We start from the raw sequence: 23695 nt of genomic DNA on the forward strand, positions 1-23695 counted from the left end.
AGCCTACCTAGTGATATTGACCTTGACGATGAAGATGATGAAGAACTAAGAATCAGAAGACCTCAATTGGTAGTAATTAGAAATAATTTGAAATATTTTTTTTTAATGTTATATAATTTTTAAGGACAAAGTGACTAAAATTAAGGTTGTAACTTTTCCAGAACTATCTGGGCTAATTTTTGTGATAAGCAAAAATATGGGACAAGGCTAAAATCTCATATTCCAAATTTAGTCAGCTACAGAGTCGCAAACTCACCCTCCATATAACCTCAAAAAATTTTAAATAAATGGTTTATAACAGAAATAGTGAAAATAAATTATCCTTGAATACTTTTAGATTTTCCCCAGTGTACCACAAATCACATCCAGAAACCCAAACAAAACAATCACTGAAATGTTTGAGATCTGCTGCTGAGATGCAGGGCTGCAGGACGAGAAAAGGAGAGAGAATTATGCAGATGGCCTTCTCTCTCTCTCTCTCTCTCTCTCTCTCTCTCTCTCTCTCCCTGCTTGGGCAGCACTGGTCTTTTGGAGGTCCTAAGCCATGCAGATTCAAATCAGGAGTCAATAGAAGCCAGCAGTAACACTAAAATAATAATAATAATAGTAATAGCATAAATAAAAAGAGGCTATGGTTAGAAGGAGAGGATCCATTTACTGCTGCCCTGCTGAGGTACATTTGACCACTGAGAGCAGGAAAGCTATTAGCATCCTGAATTAATGGGTAGAGTGGTTTTCAAACAAGATATTTTCATGATGGACACAATGTAGACTCAGCAAAGTTTCTCCTTCAAGAAAAATATAGCTTCTATTTCAAAGAGCTCTTGATTAGGCTTAATACCATTAGGGAACCATCAAGGATTTGTGTTGTTGTTAACTGCTCTTAACTATCGGTTACTTTCTAAACCAAAAATTGTGGGTAGTTAACTTGACCGACAGTCAAGGTCTAGGAATGCAGCAGCAAGTCCAAGGTACAGACGAGCTTCAGATGTGGACAGGCCTCAAGGAGTTGGGGAGCTTTTCAGGTTGCCAGGTCCTAGCCTTTCTCCTCCTTACCATTATCACTGTCATTACATACTAGTCCGGAATTTATAAATAAAAATTCATTTCCTTTATCACATCCCCCGTGAAAAGCAGCGAATACAACACAATTTTAGGAATCCTCAGTAACCTTTATTAGTGGCACCGTAAATCAATTACAATCAGAAACCAATAAACGAACCTACTGAATGAATAAATTCTTAACCATGGTTAGTTAACTGCTTGTAATATATTCGGCAGGTATCTGTTTAAAAAGTCAACAATATCAGTTCCCCTTCCAAATTAATTACCAAAAATATAACTGTTTTCAATTTCCATAATACTTGAAAGTACAAATATAAATTAAATAAGGTTCCAAAGACCACATACAACAAAATAATCTATAAAACAAAGCTAATTGTAAAAGAATTGTTCAATTTACTTTGTTGTATTTATTTCATTATATAAAATTATTTAAAACAGTATGTTATCTGTATCATACATGGAAGTTCACATCCAGATGTCTTTTCTGTTAAATCCTTACTCTTTCCATTGTCAAAATCTTAATTTTCACTCTTGGCTAGATTTCTCTTCCTTGGCAATTCTTTTTGTAACGCCACTGAAATATTTCTCACGGAAGGAATTATGACCTTGGTATGGTAGAAAGTGATCACTTAACAGATGTGAATACTGGTCCCGGTTCTGGTTGGTTGAAAAATATAGAAAACAAAGATGTCTGAGTTACTTCTTTAGTTAGCAGGAAACCAGAGCAGTCATTTACTTTAAGCAAAATCCCGCCCTCTGGTGTACGTTTTTCTTTATTATCTGAATTAGAAATACTCTCTGTATCTGTATCATGCTTGCGTATCCAAAAGTGTTTTCAGGTGCTTCACCTCGTGTGATCCACACAACAATCCTCTGCACAGAGAGAACAAATACTTTTTGCTGGGAAAAAAGAAATCCAGAGAGGACAAAGAGAAGCACTCCGGGCAACACAAGTCGAGTCAACCACGTGCATCTTCATATTCCCAGTTCAGCACAAACTGAAATCACCAGTGACTGTAAAAATCCTCACACAAGGAAGCTTCTACTCCAAAGATATTTAACAACAAGCGATTGCTTTTGTATGACTTTGCATGACATCATACAGAGAAATAAAACTGTTTGGAGGTATATCCATATTCAGTTCATGAAATAATCTAATCTAACCACAGTAGATGAAGAGGCTAAACAAGTGATTTCCACACTTTCAGACGTCAAGAGACAAGGAAGGACTAGGGCTCAGACTGATGTTTGGGCACTGGAAATATAGATCTGGGTTAGAATGTTCTACTTCACCTTCGAAAATTGAGGGCTGATGAGCTTCTCATCTAATTTCACTAGCCATCTCAAACTGTGAAAAAAATCGAATCGGAAATAAAATCTCACTTCCAATGAATTTCTGTTAATTCAGATTCCACTGCATGCAAGTTGATGTGATTTTGAGAAAGACGTAAAGACACAATTAGAAAATACAAAGCCTGATTTTTTATCCCGGTTTCAGTATCAAAATGGTATCTACAAATATATCTGGAATACAACAATCTTCAAAATATTTTTACGTTTCTCCTTATTCCTGTATGAGATGAATATCTTCGTCCTTTTCCTCATATCTAATTCTTAATAAAAGCCCAGGTGTAGCCAAAATAGAATTACATTGGCTGATTTGTTTATTCAGAAACTATTTGCCACAGATTTAAAAAAAAAAAATACAAAATACAAATTAAACGTGCCCAGATTTCCTGATTCATTACAAAAAAAGAAAAAAAGGGCTTCCCTGTGGCCCCCTTCTGCCATTCCATGTTGCAGCCTGCGTTCCATTTCAATTATCCACAGGATTCTACTTTCCGTTCCTAAGAATTTTGTTGGTTCATCTCTCTTGCTTTCTCTCCTGTGAAGGCTTCATTTTCTTGTGAGTTTCATTATCTTTTTCATGGTCTCAGGAAGAACACAGGTCAACCTGCATCGTCAGCCCACCACCTTGGACTGGAACCCCTTTCCCATACTCCTGCTGTGCCTGCTATCTCGCCATTTGATAAGTACCTCAGCAAGTTCAGTAAGAGAATTAGTGAAAAGAAAAATACTACCCTACAGACCGTAAGAAGTAACAACATCTGTTTTCTCGGCACAGGGAGAAAAAACTACCATGCCTGAAGCACTTTAACTATATGACCCAATAACAGGTATAGGGCTACGTACGTTTGTACCAGGCACTGTTCCAAGTACTTTATATATATGGATTCATTCAATCCTTATAATGACAGTGTAAGAACAACACTCTAATTGTCTCCATTTTACAGATGAGGAAACTGAGGCACAGAAAGGTTAACTAGCTTGCCCACGGTCACGCAACTCTTGAATAAAAAAGCCAAGATATAAATACATCTCCAGAAACTGAGCTCTTAACCTTCATGCTGTATTGCTTCTTACAATCATGCCATTAAAAAAATAAACCATGAAAATAAAGGTAGAGTATAAAATTTAAAACATACCACTTAAATTTTATGACACTAAGTGTATTATACACTCCTACAAGCACACAAGAACATGCCAATGGTTACAAATTTCAGGCTATATAACTTCCAAAAGATAAAAGATAAATCTTATCTGATCAACCTGTAGGTATATGATTAAAGAATACCAAATGAAAGGTGGCATTCTCTAGGTATTCATTATGGGTCCAAAACTATACAACTGTCCTATATAAACTCATCAGCTCTAAGAGATAAGTACTACTAGCATCCCTTACAGATGAGGAATTAAAGAGTACGGGCCCAAGAGAGCACAGCTGGTAAGTGACACAGCTAGGATTTAAGCACAGGTTTAATTGACCCCTGATATCATACTCTCAACTGCAACATAATGAGGGTTTCTCCAAAAGAGCTAACTCTTCCCTCAACTCAAGAAGGAGCACCTCTGGGGATTCAGGTGATAAACTAAGGCTTTGATAGCTGAGTTGCCTACCCACAAAGCAACAGAACTGGATCTCAAGTACTATTAACTTAGTTCTAGCAACTAAGAGGATTATTTCAATGACACAAAATTTTTATACCTGGGGGACCTCTAGGGAGCCACAAGGATGGCTGAGGAATACCATAACCCTAGGAGTAACGTTGACTTTAGAGGACTCCAGTCTGGTCCACATCTCAGGACTATTCAGTGGCAATACAGAACAATCCAGCATTTAACCTTGGTTTATGCATTTCAACTTTCATCAGAAGTCTGACTGAAGAGTCAGCTGAAAGGAAGGGATATGCCAGCAATGTGCTCCTCCAGGTATTCTAACTTCTGTCCTTATACCAGATAAGATCTCCAGAAAACACGTCCACGTCCTGAGCTATGTTAGCTCAATCCTGGCAGAAATGTCAGTACTTGGTTATGTTCAGAGCTCTGTCCGGATGCCGACATCTCTCCTGCTGCTCTACTTCTCACAGCTCCGTGCGCCATTTTCCACCTCATCATCGAAATCAGCCTGGCTCGAATGCCTCTACCTTTTCATCTCCCATTGAGTCAGACCTCAAATCTTCCAATCTGCAGCCTAAATATCTCAAATCCACTTCTCTTTGCCCACAATGCCAGCACTAGAGCTTCCTCATCTCTCCTTGCCTATTCCCCCTAAACAGCCAGTTGCCATGCCTTCAGTGGCTCCCTCTCCAGTCTATTTTCCTTACTGAGACCAAACTCAACTTGTTCAAATGCAAATCTAATATGCCAGCATTTCTGGCTAAAATTCAAATGGGTTCAAACTCTCCCCAATTCTGAGGCTTTCCCCTTACTGTCTGGGAGTCAGATTCAACTGCACGTCAGTTTGCTGAATGTCCTCTCCATTTCCTCTCTCACATAGGAGGAATCACAACACCGCCAAGCAGTGAGGTCCTTCCCAGCTCTGCCTTCTGTCTTCTCCTCTCCCTGTGAGGCCTCCAGGCCATGCATGATCACCTCTATGTCGAAATGCACTGTGGACTACTTCAGGGAGCGTTCTGGAGCTAAAGGGATGAAGAAGAGAAGATAGATTCCAGCATGCAGGCTTAGAGTAAGACAGCTGAGGACAGGCTGGAGACCAACTCAGGCTCAGTTGCTAGTGGGTCTAGACCATCTACACTGCCAACTACACAGCTCGCAGAGGGAAGCAGAAGTAGGATACAAAAGATGAAACACAATGGGACATAAGCTTCCTCATAGACCAAAGAGACAGCTTAACAAAATAGCTTGTCTTTGAACTAAAGGACATAAATAGGACAAACTAGTGATAAATAGCAGAAAATATGACGATCAGAGTAACAGACTGGAAATGAACAGCAGGAGCCTGGAAAACCCAAAAGTAATAATTAAAACCTATGCTAATTAATGGTTATCAAGAAAACATGTACTACCGGGGCACCTGGGTGGCTCAGTTGGTTAAGTGTCTGCCTTCGGCTCAGGTCATGATCCTGGGATTCTGGGATCGAGCCCCAAGTTGGGCTCCCTGCTCAGTGGGGAGTCTGCTTCTCCCTCTCCCTCTGCCCTTCCACCCTGCTCATGCTCTATTGCTCTCTCAAATAATTAAAATCTTTAAAAAAAAAAAAAGAAAAAGAAAATATGTACTACCTATGGTATATTTATCTGAGTAGTTTACACCTCAAGACTTCCAAAGAATAGAGTAAAAGCAAAATAAGCCCCTACCAGACCATGTGCTCAGTGGTATAGGGATCTAGAGGCAGAGAAATATATGCTCCTAGAAGAAGTTAGGAAAGGCTATAGCCTTAGAGATGCAACCTCTGGGAGGAAAAAAATTCCTATTTTCTTTATCTCTCAGGGAGTACAGAATAATGTGCTTGGGTCCCGTGCTGGAATGCCTTCTTCTACGAGGCTGATTGTGAAATAAGACATTCATAACAAAAACTCCTGGAAAAACCAAAAGCTCCCAATCTCTTGTGCAGTCAGAGATCTGGCAAGAGCTGCTCCATTACCTAGCAGTGTTAAGTCCTGCTCAGGGTAAGCAAGACACTCCAGGAATGTCAGCTACCATTTTCATCCAAGTGAAAATATCATGGTTCATAAAATGTTCCACATGAAACATTCAGTATTATCTGTGGTCTACCACACATTATCACATATATGCCATACATGTAACTATCATACACCTAAGAATGATACACATTTGAAATATACCCTTTCCATATGAAATCTATTTGCAACTGTTCAGAATTTATGTTACCTTGATGCTGAAGAAAATGGCAAACTTGATATGTTTTTTCTTTTTTCTTTCATCCTATCTTTAGTTTATCAGGGCTCACACTTGAGATGATGATATTCAACTCTACATATTTTTCATCACCTTTTCATGACTCCTCTCTATTCACATTCCCTGCCCATCTCAACCAAGAATATCTGCAGACTTTTTTTTCAACTCCATATCTCGAAGACCAAAGTGTTTACCTAAAAGGAGAAGAGTATCCTCAAGCAACACAACCCTTGATGTCCCTCATAACTCAAGCTTGCCCCAGTGTTTGACTGCTGGTTTCCCTAACACATCCAAATCTGTCTATCACTATGAATTATTGTATCATCTATGTATCCTAAGACCTGAGTTCTACCAATTTTTAGTAAGCAAGAAAGTATTTCATGGAAAATAAAAACACACAAAGAATTAGGAAATGCCCAGAGAGAAAACTACAGCAGTGAACGATTACAGACTACCTTTCCCAAATTTCATAACTAACAGTTTACATTTTGGAGCATGTTAGTAGTTAAGGAGTTATGAATAAAATATTAAGATTATTGATTACACTATTTCTTAGACACCATTTAAAAAATTTTTATTACTGGGGGCGCCTGGGTGGCACAGCGGTTAAGCGTCTGCCTTCGGCTCAGGGCGTGATCCCAGCATTGTGGGATCCTCCACTATGAGCCTGCTTCTTCCTCTCCCACTCCCCCTGCTTGTGTTCCCTCTCTCGCTGGCTGTCTCTATCTCTGTCGAATAAATAAATAAAATCTTTAAAAAAATTTTTATTACTGAAGTATAGTGGATATACAGTATTATATTAGTTTCAGGTGAACAACATAGTGATTCAAAAATTTTATACATTACTCAATGCTCACCACAATAAGTGTCTATTACCATCAGTCACCACACAACAATATTATTGACTATACTCCCTATGTTGTACATGTCTTCATTGCCATCACCTATTTATTTTATAAATACAAGTTTGTACCTCTTAATCCCCTTCACTTATTTTGCTCAACCCTCCCAACCACTTCCCCTCTGGTAACCACCAGTTTGTTCTCTGTATTTAAGAGTCAGTTTGTTTATTTGTTTTTTAGATTCCACAGCTAGGTGAAATCATATAGGGTTTGCCTTTCTCTGTCTGATTTCACTTAGCATAATACCCTCTAGGTCCATCCATATTGTCACAAATGGCAAAAAGTGCATCCTTTTTTATGGCTGCATAGTATTTCACTGTATATATACACCAGATCTTCTTTATTCATTCATCGATTGACAGAGTCTTGGGTTGTTTCTATGTTTTGGCTATTGTAAATAATGCTGCAATAAACATAGAGGTGCATATATCTTTTCAAATTCATGTTTTTAATCTTTTTGGGTAAATACTCAGTAGTGGAATTATTGGATCATACGATATTTCTATTTTTAATTTTTGAGGAAAAGTATTGTTTTCCATACTGTTTTCCACAGTGCTTGCACCAATTTACATTCCCGCCAACAGTGAACGAGGACTCCTGTTTCTCCACATCCTTGCCACCATTTGTTATTTCTTATCATTTTGATACTAGCCATTCTGACTGGTGTAAGATGACATCTCATTGTGGTTTTGATTTGTATTTCCCTGATGATTAGTGATGTTGAGCATCTTTTCACGTGTCTGTTGGCCATCTGCATGTCTTCTTTGGAAAAACATCTATTCAGGTCCTCTGTCTATTTTATAATCAGGTTGCTTTTTTTCTGGTGTTGAGCTTTATAAATTCTTTATATATTTTGGATATTAACCCTTTATTGAACATATCATTTTTTTATACCAGAGTTTCTGCAAGAAAATTTGTACTAGCCTCAGATAGCTACATAATGGAATTATACTGCTTTCAAACCTATCACTTAACCTTGTAAGATAAATAGCATAAATGTGACAAGAAATAAGTTCTGATTCAAGAAAGCAACTTATACTTACAACTATATGTTTTACAAAAGTCAATTATCTTCCGTATCTTTTCCTAGCAAATCATTATGTAAATTTTGCAGATAAGGAAATGGAAACTGAATGAATTTAAGTAATTTGCCACAGATCACACAGCCAGTAAACAGCATTTGCAGAATTATGGCCTAGGTCAGACTTTGGAACCCATGCTTTTTCCATCGAACTTCTTTTTTTTAGTAGAAATTATATCAAAACAATAGTTAAAGAGTTAACTTCCCACATGATAGATTAGTGGGTCATTCAAAATGGAGTTTGACAGAGGACATTCCTCACAGAACAGCAACATTATGGTAGCACATATTTCTGATCCAAGCTTTTAGACAGAACGCCTTTAACCACTGTCCCACCCAGCCAATTTCCTGTCCTATCAGTACTGCTAATTCTAAACATAAACCACTCGAGGAATTTTAACATACTTGCCAAAGAAACTAAAGGAAGCCTTACAATTGGTAGTGTACTCTTATGTGTACACTGCCCTCTGCTGGCTGAAGTAGATAAATCCTTCTTTACGGTATTCCCTGATGTGGGTTAAGGATGGTTTCAAGGACAGTGGATCCCTCACTGTTTTTGAGTCCTGCTTGCTGTAAATGTCTAGACTCACAGAGCACCAGCATGACCAAGACAGCCATCTTCCTCCAAGAAACACTAGCACTTATTCAGGCCATTTCATTTTTTAAAGAATGATGTGGAAATATACAAATACAAATCTACCTTGGTGACTCTAAAGTATATCACTGTCATCCATGTCCAACCTAGAACTGCAAATTATTCTCTAATCAAAGAAAGAAAAAGTGCATAAACTAGACTTTACTCAAATTAATCCTTATTCAATTATTTTTACAACTCTACATCAAAAAGAAGAAGACATTAGAAGGAAAGTACTTCAGCCACTTACAATTTAATAATTTTTAATCTCAATGGGAATATATTCTCAAGAAAAGAAACAAAATTATATGTTTTGCAGTAACATTTGAAGCAGATACTTTAAATGGAACTAATGACACCGTGAATTATACTGTGAGAGTACAGACATGAAAGACTGTTTCTCACACTGAGCATCATCAACTGCTCAGACTTAAAAGGAACTAAAGATTCTTCATTAAGAACTCCACTTGGTTAAACTATCCTTCTAATTACTGTTTTCTCCCAGAAAGTTGCCATTCTTCATTATCATCTTCTCCTTAAACAGAGGGAAGGTGTTATGATTTTCCACAATATAGTGATTCGGCTGCCTTTTTGGTTTGCTCCTCATTAGAAATGAGGCCTAGGTACCATGGGACTCAAATGTTTTCATAACATTGATTTTTGAAGAGCAATGTCAGGGTAATGACAAAATTCTGTGTACTTTCAAACAGAAAACTTTTAGTGAGCCATAACTATCTGTTCCTACTCTTCCTTCAAAAAGATGATTTAAATATCATTGAACTTGATTGTTTTTATTCCAGAGGGCCCCAAATAATCCTGGAACAGTTACTATTCATTCCCTAAGTATTTGTTGAGTTGAGCAAAACCGTCAAGATCTGTGAATTCACAGAGCTTATATGCTAGTGGAAGACAGACATTAAAGAACATATACCCAAACATATACTTACTAACTGTGATTAAACACTGGGAAGAAAAGGTTACCATAAGAATATGAGACAGCTAGCTAGATGGGGTGAAGAGCATGGACAAAAAAGGCTTCCCTAAGAAGTAATATTTATCTGAGAACTAAGAGGAAATAAACTTATAGAAAGAGAGGGGAAGAAAACACTACAGGGAACACAAGGAGAGAGGAAACACAATGTTAGAAAACCCTGAGACTAGAAAGAGAGAAATACATTCTGGGAACTGAAGACAGGCCAGGGTGGCTAAGACTCGGTCAACAAAAGCAAAGGTGACACACAATAAAATGGGAGAGATGTGCCAGAAATAGACCCAAGGCTGGCCTTGAAGCTTATGGAAAGTCCTTAATGACTTTTTAAGCAGGGGAGCTTCAGTATCTCTCTACATTCCAGAGTTACATGTACTACCAATGTGCCATGAGATCACAGGTAAGAGGTTACCTATGTACATTCTAAAGGACACTCTGGCTACTGTGTAGGAAATACAATGGCAGGGAAAGTGCAGAAGCAGCGAAAGCAGCTGGGAGACTGCAAGAGCAGTAGCCCAGGAAAGCAGCACTGCGCCAAGTGCTTCAGGAGCAGCGGGGAAAGGAGAAAAACATTGTAAAAAGACTACCATCCACTCAATTTTCTCAAGACAGATTTCTGGAAGTTATCTTAACTCCTATCACCCTCAGCCCAATTATCCAGTCAGTCATCAAGTCCTATCATATCTACCTTCCCAAAAACTCTCAATTCTATTAACTCCTCTACAATCTCCAATTCTACCTTGGTCATCTTTCCATGACCATGCCAGGCGCCTCCACCCTTGTACCACAGATATCTCTCCGCAACTCAACCTTGCCTGCATAAAACACCAACTTCTGCCACTCTCCTAACTAATATCCCTCACGGCTTGCCGTGAACTTCAAGGATAAACTTGAAGTTCTTTGGTACGTAAAGACCTTCAGTAGTAGGCACTCTTTGGGGTTCAACTTCGCTTCCAATCATTCCTCCCCCTAAATACTTAGTATTTCAGTCATGCTAAAATGTCTAGGGGTCTCTGAATGCTCCACAACCCCTCTCATGCCTCTGTACCTTTGCTCAAAATATTGTTCATAGAGTAGGCATTCTTTGGGGTTCAACTTCACTTCCAATCATTCCTCCCCCTAAATACTTAGTATTTCAGTCATGCTAAAATGTCTAGGGGTCTCTGAATGCTCCACAACCCCTCTCATGCCTCTGTACCTTTGCTCAAAATATTGTTCATAGAGTAGGCATTCTTTGGGGTTCAGCTTCACTTCCAACCATTCCTCCCCCTAAATACTTAGTATTTCAGGCATGCTAAAATGTCTAGGGGTCTCTGAATGCTCCACAGCCCCTCTCATGCCTCTGTACCTTTGCTTCCTCTCTTGACTTGAGCACCATTTTCTCAGGTAGATGATCTCTGGTGTTCACAATGCACCTTGCCCAGATCACTACAGAACCAAACACATAAGGTTGGAACGGGTTGGGTGACCATTTCTCTTACTGTGCAAGGTATCTAAGGATAAGGACCATGACTTCCTCAGTTTAGCCTCATCACCTTATACAAATGGTCCCATAAACACATGCTAAGTGATGAAAGCCAGGGCTTTCCCCTCAGGGAACATGTAATCATGTCGGAAAGAAAATATACAAAAATATGAGAAGTACGTGAATGTAAAAATCATTAAAAGACACAGTTTTGTTTCTCATTTCTCATAGAACCTTTAATAAATTTCACCTGTCCTCAAGACCTTACATTAATACATTTATTCACTCCCAGCAAAAACTTACAACCTTCTTTAGAGAGAAAAAGGGAGTTATCGGGTATGAGTTTCCTCAACTTCCTTACCCCACCCCACCCTCTACTATAGACTGGATCCCCCCAACCCCAACCTCTACTATAAACAACCCCCTGCTTCACCTCTCACACCACCCCCATCCACATTCTGACTAAAGCCAAAGTTCTCTCTCACTGTGTCCTTTTACGGCCAAAAAAGTTACTTTTATAGAATCTCCCAAACTTTGATGAAAATACCTGAGGATAATCATCAATGTATAAAATTACCACTTAAAAACAAGAGATATCCCCTAGAAAAATGTCAGTTTGGGGATAAAGCTATAGAAGTCTACAGCCATTCATAAGAAATCCAAATGGCTTCTATTATAATTATGGGTCAGGTTTAAGTTGTCCTTTTTTACTTACTGACAGTTCCTGATAATGAGATAATGATTTCTTCTACCTCACTAGTATTAACCTTAAGTCATTTATATTCTCAGAGTGACAGTAGTTTATACAAAATAGCAGTTTCATTGCAAACAACTGAGTACAAATGGCTCATGAAACTTATTCTATGATAAGTGAAAACCAATGATGCTCTCATCATAGTGAAAGCCACCAAACGAACAAAGCTCATCTAACTTTGTCAAGAAAGACTCACTCCTGTATTCTTGAGATGGATTAAAGCTATGATATACATTCTTACATAAGGTGAGAGGAAGAAGGCAAAGAGATGGAAGAGAAAAACAGTGGGTAGATTCTCTTTCTTGTAATCAGTAGAGAGTAAAATGAAAGGTAAATGACAGTGCTGAATATAAAGGGCCTCAGTTCAGTGTCAGGGTAATTACCCATGTCCGGCTTTTGTTTAAAAATCCTGCTCCCCTTATCAAAGCTTCCCACTGTTCTACATCTGGCACTGGACAGTAGCTATAGAAACCACTTGTGCTAAAGTTATACAACTATAAACAGCACTAGGCCATTTCCAAACCAAGGACAAGCAGGTCAAAAGTCTAGCATCCAATACTATTAAAAGAAACTTCTAGCATTATTCTTAATGGGAACAAGGTAAGGTTGGAAATCTTTATCCCTAAATTACGTATTCATATATAATCTGTACTTTTAAAAAAAATCATTTCTCTGCAAGATATTAAGTTACCTAAAGTCTATTAAAATATTTTAATATATATTAAAATCTTCATTGAGGTCTGAAAATGAGTAACATTTAATGATTCAACTTTGACATCAGGCACTCGGCACATAATTTCTTTCTAACTGTAAAAAGACCTCATGAATATTAATGCTATCATGACGATACAGAACTGTTAAGTACTTTCTTCATGCTCTCCACTAAAAATACATTAACTTTAATTCAAAACTTAACTTCAAATATTAAAAGAATGCAGAGCTGACACACCAGATAAAAATGAAACAACTAATAGTTACTATACCCAAATATTTAATTAAAACTAAGTAAGTAAGTAGCAAAGGATGAATAATAGACCAAGATATGCACTGGCATGCACATACATATTCTTTTACTTTAATTTTGAGACTACTCTCCTAGTTGACTTTTTTAAATTGCCACAATCCATTAAAAGAAAAATTAACAAAAATACACATGCATTTATATAAAGATCAAAAACAAGCAAAATTAATTTGCTTACAGATCAATTCAACAGCAATATTACTACAACGGAAAGCAAGAAAGTGATTCCTCTGTCAGATTAGTGGTTACACCTGCAGGAAGAAGTATTTATGATCAGAAATAGCCACCAAAAGGGGGTGCTTCTGGGGTGCTATAATCCTAATCTCAGTGGTGGTAACAGAGATGTTCACTTTATAATTATTCTTTAAACTGTACATATGTTTTAGGCAAAAAAATAAATGTTTAAAAATCTCATGTTTGTACTCCTGGTGGGTCATGGAGGGGGAAGTATATGTCCATGTTTGAATTTGAAGAACACTAGGAAAGATAATTCTAAGTTCACCATATCATAAATAAAGAAAAATACAAAAAAAATAGCAAGTAGAAAATCTTCCATTTAAGAATTTTAAAAGTAGTTCCAGAGGATCATGCAGATTCCACACATCAACTTCCCATTTCCCTAAACCATTCCTACCCTGGGACTCCAACATCAAACTTTTGTATTTTGCAACTGACCTCTAAGATTCTGTACTATAACATGAGTATATTAAAGACTGTTTTATTATCATAGCTTGAAAATATGATCATTACAGCTGGAGCATAATGACAGATGCTCTCTACCTTCAGAGAACTGCATTTTTCCTGCAAGTAAAAGAGATACACACATACTAGAATCCAGGTATCTTAAATGATTACCCTCCTGGAGTAGGTAAGGGATAAACTTTTGCTTTTTCTTGGTTTACCAGAAACAATAATTTAAAACCATCATGACGGTAGTAACAAAATATCCAGTTTGGTAGAATCATTTAGTTGCAGATGTATAAAAGAAAAATTCAAATGATGACCCTTTAAGATTTAAATTCAAGGAAAAGTACCAAGTACAGCTAAAGCAAGCCCTTCAGAACAAGATAACATGAGATAAGTAGATGACATAATCCTTTCAACTTAATTCAACATGATATGCAGCATCACCAGGCTTCTATCTACTCTTAAAAGCCTTTTTCAAAGATCTCAAGTCAAAACATAACTTATAGATAATACAAATAGTTTCCTCCTGACTTACTATAAGAAATAATTTTTTAAAAGAGTCTTTCTTGGCCTTTCTCGCTCTCATACACACACAGTTGGATGGTAATGAATACTGTACTGTATTAGGACCTCTGTTAAAGTTCATATCTAATTACCATGTTCTTACTTAGTATCACCCAGTCTTATTTTTCTCACTGATAAATGAAGCAGGTCTCCTACCCACTGGGCACGTTCTATGATTGAAATACTTCACACCTAATCTCTAATCTTTCATAGCTCTAATCGAAAGGAAAATATTCACTGTCTTGGCATGAGATAGGCAAAAAACAAAAAGAAAAAAAATGTCAGCCAAGGAGAACCACCTTTAATTCAAACAGCTGCCAAAATAAGTAACGGCATTAATCCTGAGAAGGGATAAAGCATAACGAAATAAGCACAAGCATTATGTCGGCAAATTACCAGGTCATGACTAGCAACACTACTATCATTCTAACATGTAAACTACTTATAACAGAGACTAATTTCTTCTACTTCAAGTCATCCATATCATTTTCTCAAACAAGAGACCTTAGCGTCTCTTCTCTCCCTTCCTCATTTAAAATGTTACAATGTTAATGGTTCTTTCTCTCTCCAGAGCTTCAAAATCTGTTCCATAAGTCAAATCCCCCAGTTTTGGACACCTTCCATTCTGATTAATGACGCATTCATCAGCTTCATGTTAGTGGACTCTTTATTCAATCCAAAATTTTAAAAATTAACATTAATTCTCATCACCTGCCACTATGACATCCCAATATTCCCTATTCTAAATCATCTGAACTATACTGACTAGCTCACATAATATAACTTCAGTCTAAATTAGTGTCCATATAATACCTAGAGTTCAACTTACCTATACGTCAGTACTTCTCAAATCACAGCATGTCAGGTAAACAAGCCATAAAACACACAGGGCACATGATGGCCCATTTAGTGCAATGGCAACTTAAGATGCTTTTTTTCTTTTTTTTTAACATACTATAGAATAGACTTTAAAAGCTGCATGAATGTTTAAAAAGATTTTAAGGAAGTCTCGAAAATGGCTACTTTGGATACTCTTTCATCTATCAAAATATAGCATTGGAAAAGGCTGACAGAGTACTGCTTTAGGTGATTTTCACTGAAGATGTAACTATTACACTCATATTCTGGTCCACAACTCCGGAAATCAGCATTTTTTCCCAATGAACTTTATATGAGAAAAATGTTTTATACGAGTAACCACTATGACCACAAGTATATAAAGCAGCATCAACTACAGGTTGTATCAACAGGAAAAATGAATTCTAGTAAAACAAATCACATTCTACCATGGCCCCATGAACAATGAGGAAAAAGGATCTTTAAAAGAAACTAGAAATATGCCACTCAAGAATATTTGCCTTTCAACCTTGGCATATTCCAAAAGCAGAAACTGTCTTGGTAAAGAGGCAATATAATGCATAAAAAAGGTCAAAGAATTTCAAGTACAAAGAAGAGTTTTGGTCTCAACTCAGCTACCTCTTAGTCTCAAAAATTAGCAAAATAACATGATCAGATGGGTATGAAAGCTCTGTAAACAATAAGTAGCATAAATCATTCCCTTCTCTTTCAGGCTGTATCAATAGGGAATAATGGCTTATCAGGTATTTTCATTAGTATGGGTAGCAAAAATTCTCTTTTTTACTACTAATGCTCAACAATCAAGTCTAAAAACTATACCAATAATGAAAAGACACAAAATTTTATAAAATACCTACATTCTTTAGACAGTTCTCTCATTCATAACTTAAGTTTACATTCTAAAAGCGGAGAGGGAGAACACTTTATAACAATGTATCAAGTGGGCCAAAAGTTACACTGAAGTTAAACCTAACAAGTGACAAACCAAAAATGCAAAAAGACGGTACACAAGAGTGTAAAAATCTACAATTAATAGTCTTCCATTGCCAAAGTCAACAACGCTGAACGAGGCTGAGAATAATTTGTTAGATGCGTGTAAGAACTGTTTGACAATTTTATGTCATCACTTGAATTATAAAGGACTATGATCTTGCTGAATTATATAGAGTCCTCTCCGATACAAACAGAAGGTAGAAATGAAATGATTAATTCAAAACCAAACATGATTAATTTAACATAACAAAGTATTTTCAGTTATAGTACACTGCATACTAGTTAAAACTCACTGATTAAATTTGATGTTATAAAGTGAAGACCGTTTTAAAAAATTATTTGAGCACTAGGCTTTTTCCTTGTTTTTTAAAACAATTTGAAAAGGACAAAAGTAAAATAATAAAAACAAACAAAAATTAACACTGTCTTTCTAGGTTTAAAACATCTAAGGTGAGTGCCCTTAGTTAGCATTTTATGTAGAAGAAAAATTGTCAGAAACATCCTTAGATTATTCTCTTATTTCTTCTTCCAAGTATCAAATAGACCGCCTACAGAAATACTATAGATCTGGAAAAAGTACTGGAAAAAAAGAGTTTCTCAAATAAATTAAACTTAAAGGAAAGCAAATGTGAAATGACAACAGGTCTCAATTTTGCCACGAAGATAGAAGTGACTAGTTTATTATGTGGCCCCATTATTAGAGTCCTTTATCTATATTTTCTTCTGAACAGTGTTTCAAGCCATCATAACCATCAAATGGTGCAAGTACCACTTATGGAGGTCACAAAATAAAGAATGCTGATGTCATTCACTTTACTTTCTAATATCAAGACTACAACTATGAAATCCACAGGTACTATTTTTATTTTTTACATGTATTACTCATGTGCCTGGCACATAAATGTTATTACTAACTCAAATAATCACATTAAGTGCTGTGATTTCTAAGAGCTGCAGTGTTACTAATTTAAATTATCAAATGCCTTACATGCCTCAAAATACTAAAAGACAAACATATACATGAGAACTAACTGACTGAAGAAATGAAAAAAAGCATATTCTAACATACAACAGAGGCCTCTTATTCACTGTGATAGATGTTGGTAATTGTTAATGGTATGGACTGAATTGTGTCCCCCAAAATTCATATACTGAAGCCCTAACCCTCAATGTGTACTTGGAGACTGTACCTTAAAGGAGATGATGAAAGTTAAATGAAATCATAAGGGTGGGGCTCTAATCCAATAGGACTGATGTCCCTGTAAGTAAAGAGAGAAACCAAGAATATGTGCACACAGAGAACATAGCAAGAAGGTGGTGTCTGCAATCCAGCAAGAGAGGTCTCATCAGAAACCAAACCTGCTGACACCTTGACCTTGGACTTCAGCCTCCTGAACTGTAAGAAAATAAATTTCTGTTATTTAAGCCACTCGGTCTGTGGTATTCCGCTATAGCAGCCCAAACAGACTAATACCACAGTTCACTGAAAAAGTCAGTAAAAGCAGGAAAAAAATGAAAACATTTTGTAAATATACTGAACATCTTAACTTAAAAAATTGTATATTCATTTATCAATCTTTTGACATAGAATCAGGACCTACAAAGATTTCCAGCTTGGGCTTCTGTAAAATGATGCAAGAACTTAAAGACTCTTACAAAGCAATCTGGGTAGAAAAACCGATCCAGCTAACTTTCTTCCAACCTTTTATAGTCATCTCACCCATTCCCAGTCCAGGAGTCTTTCTCCATAACTCACTTAATCCAACCTTTTTAAAGTATTCCATTTAGCTTTTCTAGAAATGACAACTTTATTCTCACACTCAAATTTCACTGGTCTAACTAGCATTTAGTTAGACTACATAATTACCATAACAAATATAACTGGCTTAAACAGTTCACAAAACAAACACAACTGATTCATGGCAAACAAACAATTTAGCTGGTAGGTACAGAAGTGTGCAGACATAGTTGAGATCAAGCAAGTCACCAGCTGGAAGTATCTGACATGTTATAGGCATAGGTATTGGTGTTTTGGAACAAAAATGGCCAGTACTAGTTAATCAACTGAGTTTGAAATGGAGGTTAGTTAAGTGGACTTCTACTGTATATCCAAATAAATGTTGTCCATCCAAAACTGTCACTTCAGAAGGTTGTCATTGTGTCAAACAACTTGGAAACCCCTCTTTTAGAATTTCTGAATCTTCTTAATGTATTAAATATTTAACGGTAGGTCATCATCCTTGGAACAAGTTCTGATTTCCAAAAAACAATTAAATGACCAGTCTGCTATAGAGTGTGAGCACCAAAGTCCAGTAACACAATTTTAAGAAAAGCAAGGTGCTACTATACAGCAAAATAACTGTTTAATATTAATATATTTCTTCAAATGTAAATCTAAAAGTTTCAAGAATATACAGAATAATTATAAGTATGAGTAGAAGATGCCACCCCAAGGATATCTATCATTTGAATATAAACTTGTTTTAAAAATGACAACCAGACACTTATGTTAATTATATCACATATACACACATACACAACCACCCCTGAGTGAACATGAATCAACTATTTACTTACATCAACAGCTTAAGCTTTCTGAAATGCCCTGATATCAGAGTCTGATTACTGAAGAAAGTTTATATGACACTGAATCTCACTCAGTAATGAAAAGGATTCACTAAAGTTTTGGCATAAAGAAGTAACATAATGAATGCAGTGTTTTAGGAAGAGTCATTTAACAATTAAGAACTAGAGGTGTGAAAAATGAAAAAGAGATCATTTAGGAGACAATCAGCACAAACCAGGTTTATGGTAATAAGACCTAAGTTAGAGACAGACAGCAAATGAAAATTAAAAGGACAAAAACAAGAAATGTATAATATGGACTCTGAGAAACAAACTGAGGGCTTCAGAGGGGAGGGGGGTGGGGGAATGGGATAGGCTGGTGATGGGTAGTAAGGAGGGCACGTATTGCATGGTGCACTGGGTGTTATACGCAACTAATGAATCATCGAACTTTACATCAAAAACCAGGGATGTACTGTATGGTGACTAACATAATAAAATAAAAAAAAATTAAAAAAATTAACAAAAGTTTAATGATAAGTGAGACAATATCAAGCAGTCCAATACATTTATAGTTAGAGTTCCAAAAGAAAGTAAAAAAGAATGGAGCAGAGAAAAATATAAGGGTCAAAAATTTCCCAAATTACTTGAGTAAGTTCAATGTACAGATGCAAAAAGTCCAGTGAACCCAAGCAGAATAAATGTAATCACTACCTAAGACATCATATCAAAATGCTTGAATCCAAAGATAAAAATAAAATCTTAAAAGCAAAAATAAAAAAAAATTAAAAATTAAAAAAAGAAATATATAATACTACATTCAAAAAGCACTGTATAAATATTAGTTTTCATTACTGTGAAAGAATCCATAAGCTGTGAATTAGATGAAAAAAATCAAATTGCGGAGATGAATATGACAAAATCTTCGGGCAGTAACACTGTTCTTTTCTGCTTACCCTACAGATCAAAAACAAAGATGGGGCTGTCTCAAGTTTAGTGAATTTGGGAAAGCTGTGACTGTCAATCTAGATAAGTACAGCCCAAGGAGCATTCTGGAGATTTAATTAAGCTCCATTATGAGGCATTTCACATCAATTCTGATCTGGATATGAAATAACAGATCTCATTGTTCTCAAGAATTGTGTGTGTGTGTGTGTGTGTGTGTGTGTATCAGAGAGAGAGAGAACACATTTTGGGCCCTAACAGATAATAGCAAATTACGTTTTCCATTATATAAAGTGACATTTTCTCTTTAGAATAGTCTGTAATCAAATAGGTCTTGCTCTTGGAGAAAAAAATGGTAACTAGTAGATTGCTAATTAGACAACAGTTATTTAATTAAATGTGTTTTTTTTTTTTTTAACTGCACTAGTGGCAAAGATGAGAAGTTAAGGTCAACTTCTATTTCTATTCTGCTATTCAATTTCTATATCCAACTCCTACCCTCTAAATTCCACCAAATCTCACAAACCTCTTGAACTTCTGCCTCTTCCTGAATTCGGTAACTTTTTAAAAATCGAGGACTAACAATTCTAAACTCTATTACAAGAAAACTAAAAGAATCTTTGGAGTCTTACAGAATTTTATCCAAAAAGTACTAGGATAATTTACCTCAAATTTCTTCACCTTTTCCATTGTTATCAAGCGCCTTGATGTGTGACTGGAAAGCTTCTGCTCACAGTTGCTAATAAGTTTCAGGCAAGGATGCCAGGGTACCATCTCTTCAGTGTATCTGAAAAAAGAACAGCTGACTTTTAGGAATACTCACATGCACACGCCACACAGGGTCATCGCAAAGTTATCCAATGTGGTATGGATGTCCCCCCACTACATGCTGTTCCATTTTAGTTCACATAGGCTAACTGTCCAGATAATCCATAAACTATCTGTATTTTTAAAAAAGCAAAGTATTTGAACATTACCACATCCCAAAAAAAAGGAGTTTATATTATTCTACCTGTAGGCTGAGAATGAGAGAGAATGCAAGTATGTTTTATGGAAGAATTCCAAGCATTTAAACCACAAAAATACAAGACAATGATTCCACCCTAAAGGATCCCACAAGAGCACATAAGACAGAAATATATTCTACAACAACCTCTAGACATTCATGAGGGACTGATTCATGTGGAGATTTTTCCAAAGAATAATGTCCACTCGGCATATACTTTCCCTATAAAATGAAGTGTCCCTGCAAAATTTTAATGGCATCTTAAGACCTCTATTACCTGTGTAAATACAAGACTGAAGTTATTTATAAGATTATTCAAGTCAACTACCAATAAAATAAACACTCCATGGTCACCTTAACCATGAAATAAAATCAAAGCCAAGATCATGAGGAGTGGTGACTGCTACCATGCAGCACATGTGCTATGTGAATGGAGAGGAGGACATCTGGAAAGCAGGACAGTCAGGCTGCAGTAGTTCAGAACCTGACATCTGACAGGTTGTTGGCATCACTATTGGCAGAAGAAACAGGTGACAGATGAGGGGGAAACAGCTATGGGCAGAATGCTGAAGAACAGCAGTAGAGGGGGCTCACTAGGTATGGGTACCATTAAGAACACTGTAGATTGCCATTTTTTATTTTTCCTTTGCAAATCTTGATACCTTTCTAGATAGTCTCTGCAAACATTTATCATATGGGAAATTGTAAAGCTCTGGTCCAAACTGGGAAAGGTGCCAATTAGCATCTTCTGTAAAGGACCATCTTCTTAGCAAGCCCATTCCAATGCGTCAACATGGTCTTCACTACCACTCTTTTACTAACTTCTCTAGCTCCTCTGAACTTCAATGAGCTCTCCCTCATTACCTTAACCACATGCTCAAAACCTTCATCACCCACTTACCAAGCAACATTCATAATGCACTTCACTGTATTATCAGTGGAAGGAATTCTCTTGAAGCCATTCTCTGCATCCTTCCTTAGGGCTTTCCAGTAAGTAATGACCATTTCAGTTTTTGCCTGATCTAACAATTCTCTAATGTTCACTATATAGTCAAGAAATGTTGTATTGCTCATAACATTAGTTGACATCAAATCTGGAATCTTCAAACAAAGCATTTATGATATGAAGGAATACATTCTACACCATGGTTAACAGAAAGAAGATATAGCCTTGACCTTAAGCTTGAAAAAGCAGGGTTTGTAGATGTCTGAAATAGTATTTGTTAAACTTAGTTATGTATGCCTCTTTTAAAGGAAAAAAAATCATTCCCTAGCACAGCTGACTAACGTATTCTTACTAAAATGTAACGTAAAGATATCAATGAGATATAAAGTCCATATGTTTATATCCTTTATATAACTATAAAACCAAAATATATTTACAAATCAAATCTAAAAGTACAAAACCAGTACAATTTTAATTGATACCGATGACCCAAATGATGCTAAGCTGCTGAAAATGAGTCACCAGGCATTTGGCTTAAGAGCAGAAAAACATATTTTTGTGTTTTAGATTACCTTTTCAGCTTGATCTTTTGAGTTTAAGCATGAAAGAACATCTTTGGGTCATCATTATCATTTACGAGCTTGTTTTTAATCACTACCCTATTATACTAGAACCAATCATTTTAGCAGTATACTCCCAAAACACCATGCTAAGAATTTAAAAGTATCAGTTAACAAAAAATTATTTACTATATATGTCCTAATATATTTCATACCAACATACTGGAATGAGTTGTTTGCAAACCATTAAATGAAAGACAAAAATCTGTACCATGCCTGGGTCGTTATGATAGGATGGTATGCTATCTTCATTTCATTTTTATTACTATATTCCTACAACCCAAACATCTATTTAAAACCTAAATCAGCCACAATAGGAAAGTCCACAGAAATAGATGAGGGGCTGCCAGGGGCAGAAGTGGTGATTGCTTATGTGTATGGGGTTTCTTTTGGAGTGACAAAAATGTTCCAGAATTAGAAAGTGGTAATGTTTGCACAACTTTGTGGATATACGAGAAACCATGGAGTTGTAAACTGTAAAAAGGTGACTTTCATGACATACAAATTATATTACATTATTTTTTTAAAAAGCAAAACTAACTGTATACATAGGCCCCTAGCTTTTCCATGAATCAATTTTGACGCTCATTTTCCCATGAATCTTCACGCCTCAAGCTATTTCCAAACGTCACTAGAATTTCACCTCCCATTTGAGGAACAGATTTTGCACTGATTAGAGCACTCACTGAAAACAGGTCAAGGGATCCCTTTTCCTTGTTTCCAAGTTAAGAGATGAAAAAATGAGCACTGGGTGAACATCAAAAACTAATGATGTACTATATGGTGGCTAACTGAACATCATAATACAAAAAAAAAAAAAAAAAAACCCACAACATGTTCCCCTCACTGCTCTGAGCCACTCCAAAATTCATTTTACCAGAGTTAAAGTTTATCCCCTACATAAATCAAACCATCATGCTATATACACCTTAAACTTATACAGTGAGGTATGCCAAGTACTTCTCAGTAAAAGTGGGAAAAAAAATGTACCCCCCAAATCCTACTCTGGGGCATACTTTATTAAGCTTCTTTACTTTGTCAATGTTTTTATCACAAGCAGTAGCAGTGGGATTTCTATGCAGTTTCTAATCACCTCAAGAGAGTAATCTGTGTCTAACGCCAATTAGAAAAGAACACTATATGGATACATAAAGCCTCAGCAGACAGCGGCACTCAGTGGCTTGGCAATGCCTATGACATCAAACACACGTGAGCTGAATTTATGCCATCCAAATGATTACCACACGGTCTTCAGAGTGACTTGCGAGTAGCTGAAACCATGAATAATAAACCCATAAACACCAAACAGTTTACAGCAAGTTTATGTGGTCAGTCTCTATGAGTGTTAAGAATAAACTACTATGAGAGCACAGAGGAAAGATT

The 23695-nt window shown here is 36.4% G+C and overlaps 1 protein-coding gene across 3 annotated transcripts in view; it reads right to left on the reverse strand.

The window, feature by feature from the left end:
* Nucleotides 1-1151: 1151 nt before the first annotated feature.
* Nucleotides 1152-23695, reverse strand: part of TRMT11 (tRNA methyltransferase 11 homolog) — a 56965-nt gene continuing 34421 nt past the window's right edge. For all 3 annotated transcript variants that reach the window (XM_026504756.4, XM_026504759.4, XM_057311064.1), the window contains 2 exons: nt 20407-20527; nt 1152-1722 (listed from right to left, as the gene is read on the reverse strand). In XM_026504756.4, coding sequence (XP_026360541.1) covers nt 1591-1722; nt 20407-20527 — 253 coding nt within the window. In that variant the 3' untranslated portion in view covers nt 1152-1590. The remainder of the gene's footprint in view (nt 1723-20406; nt 20528-23695) is intronic.

Source organism: Ursus arctos, unplaced genomic scaffold (genome assembly GCF_023065955.2).
Source record: "Ursus arctos isolate Adak ecotype North America unplaced genomic scaffold, UrsArc2.0 scaffold_13, whole genome shotgun sequence".
Classification (NCBI taxonomy): Eukaryota; Metazoa; Chordata; class Mammalia; order Carnivora; family Ursidae; genus Ursus; species Ursus arctos.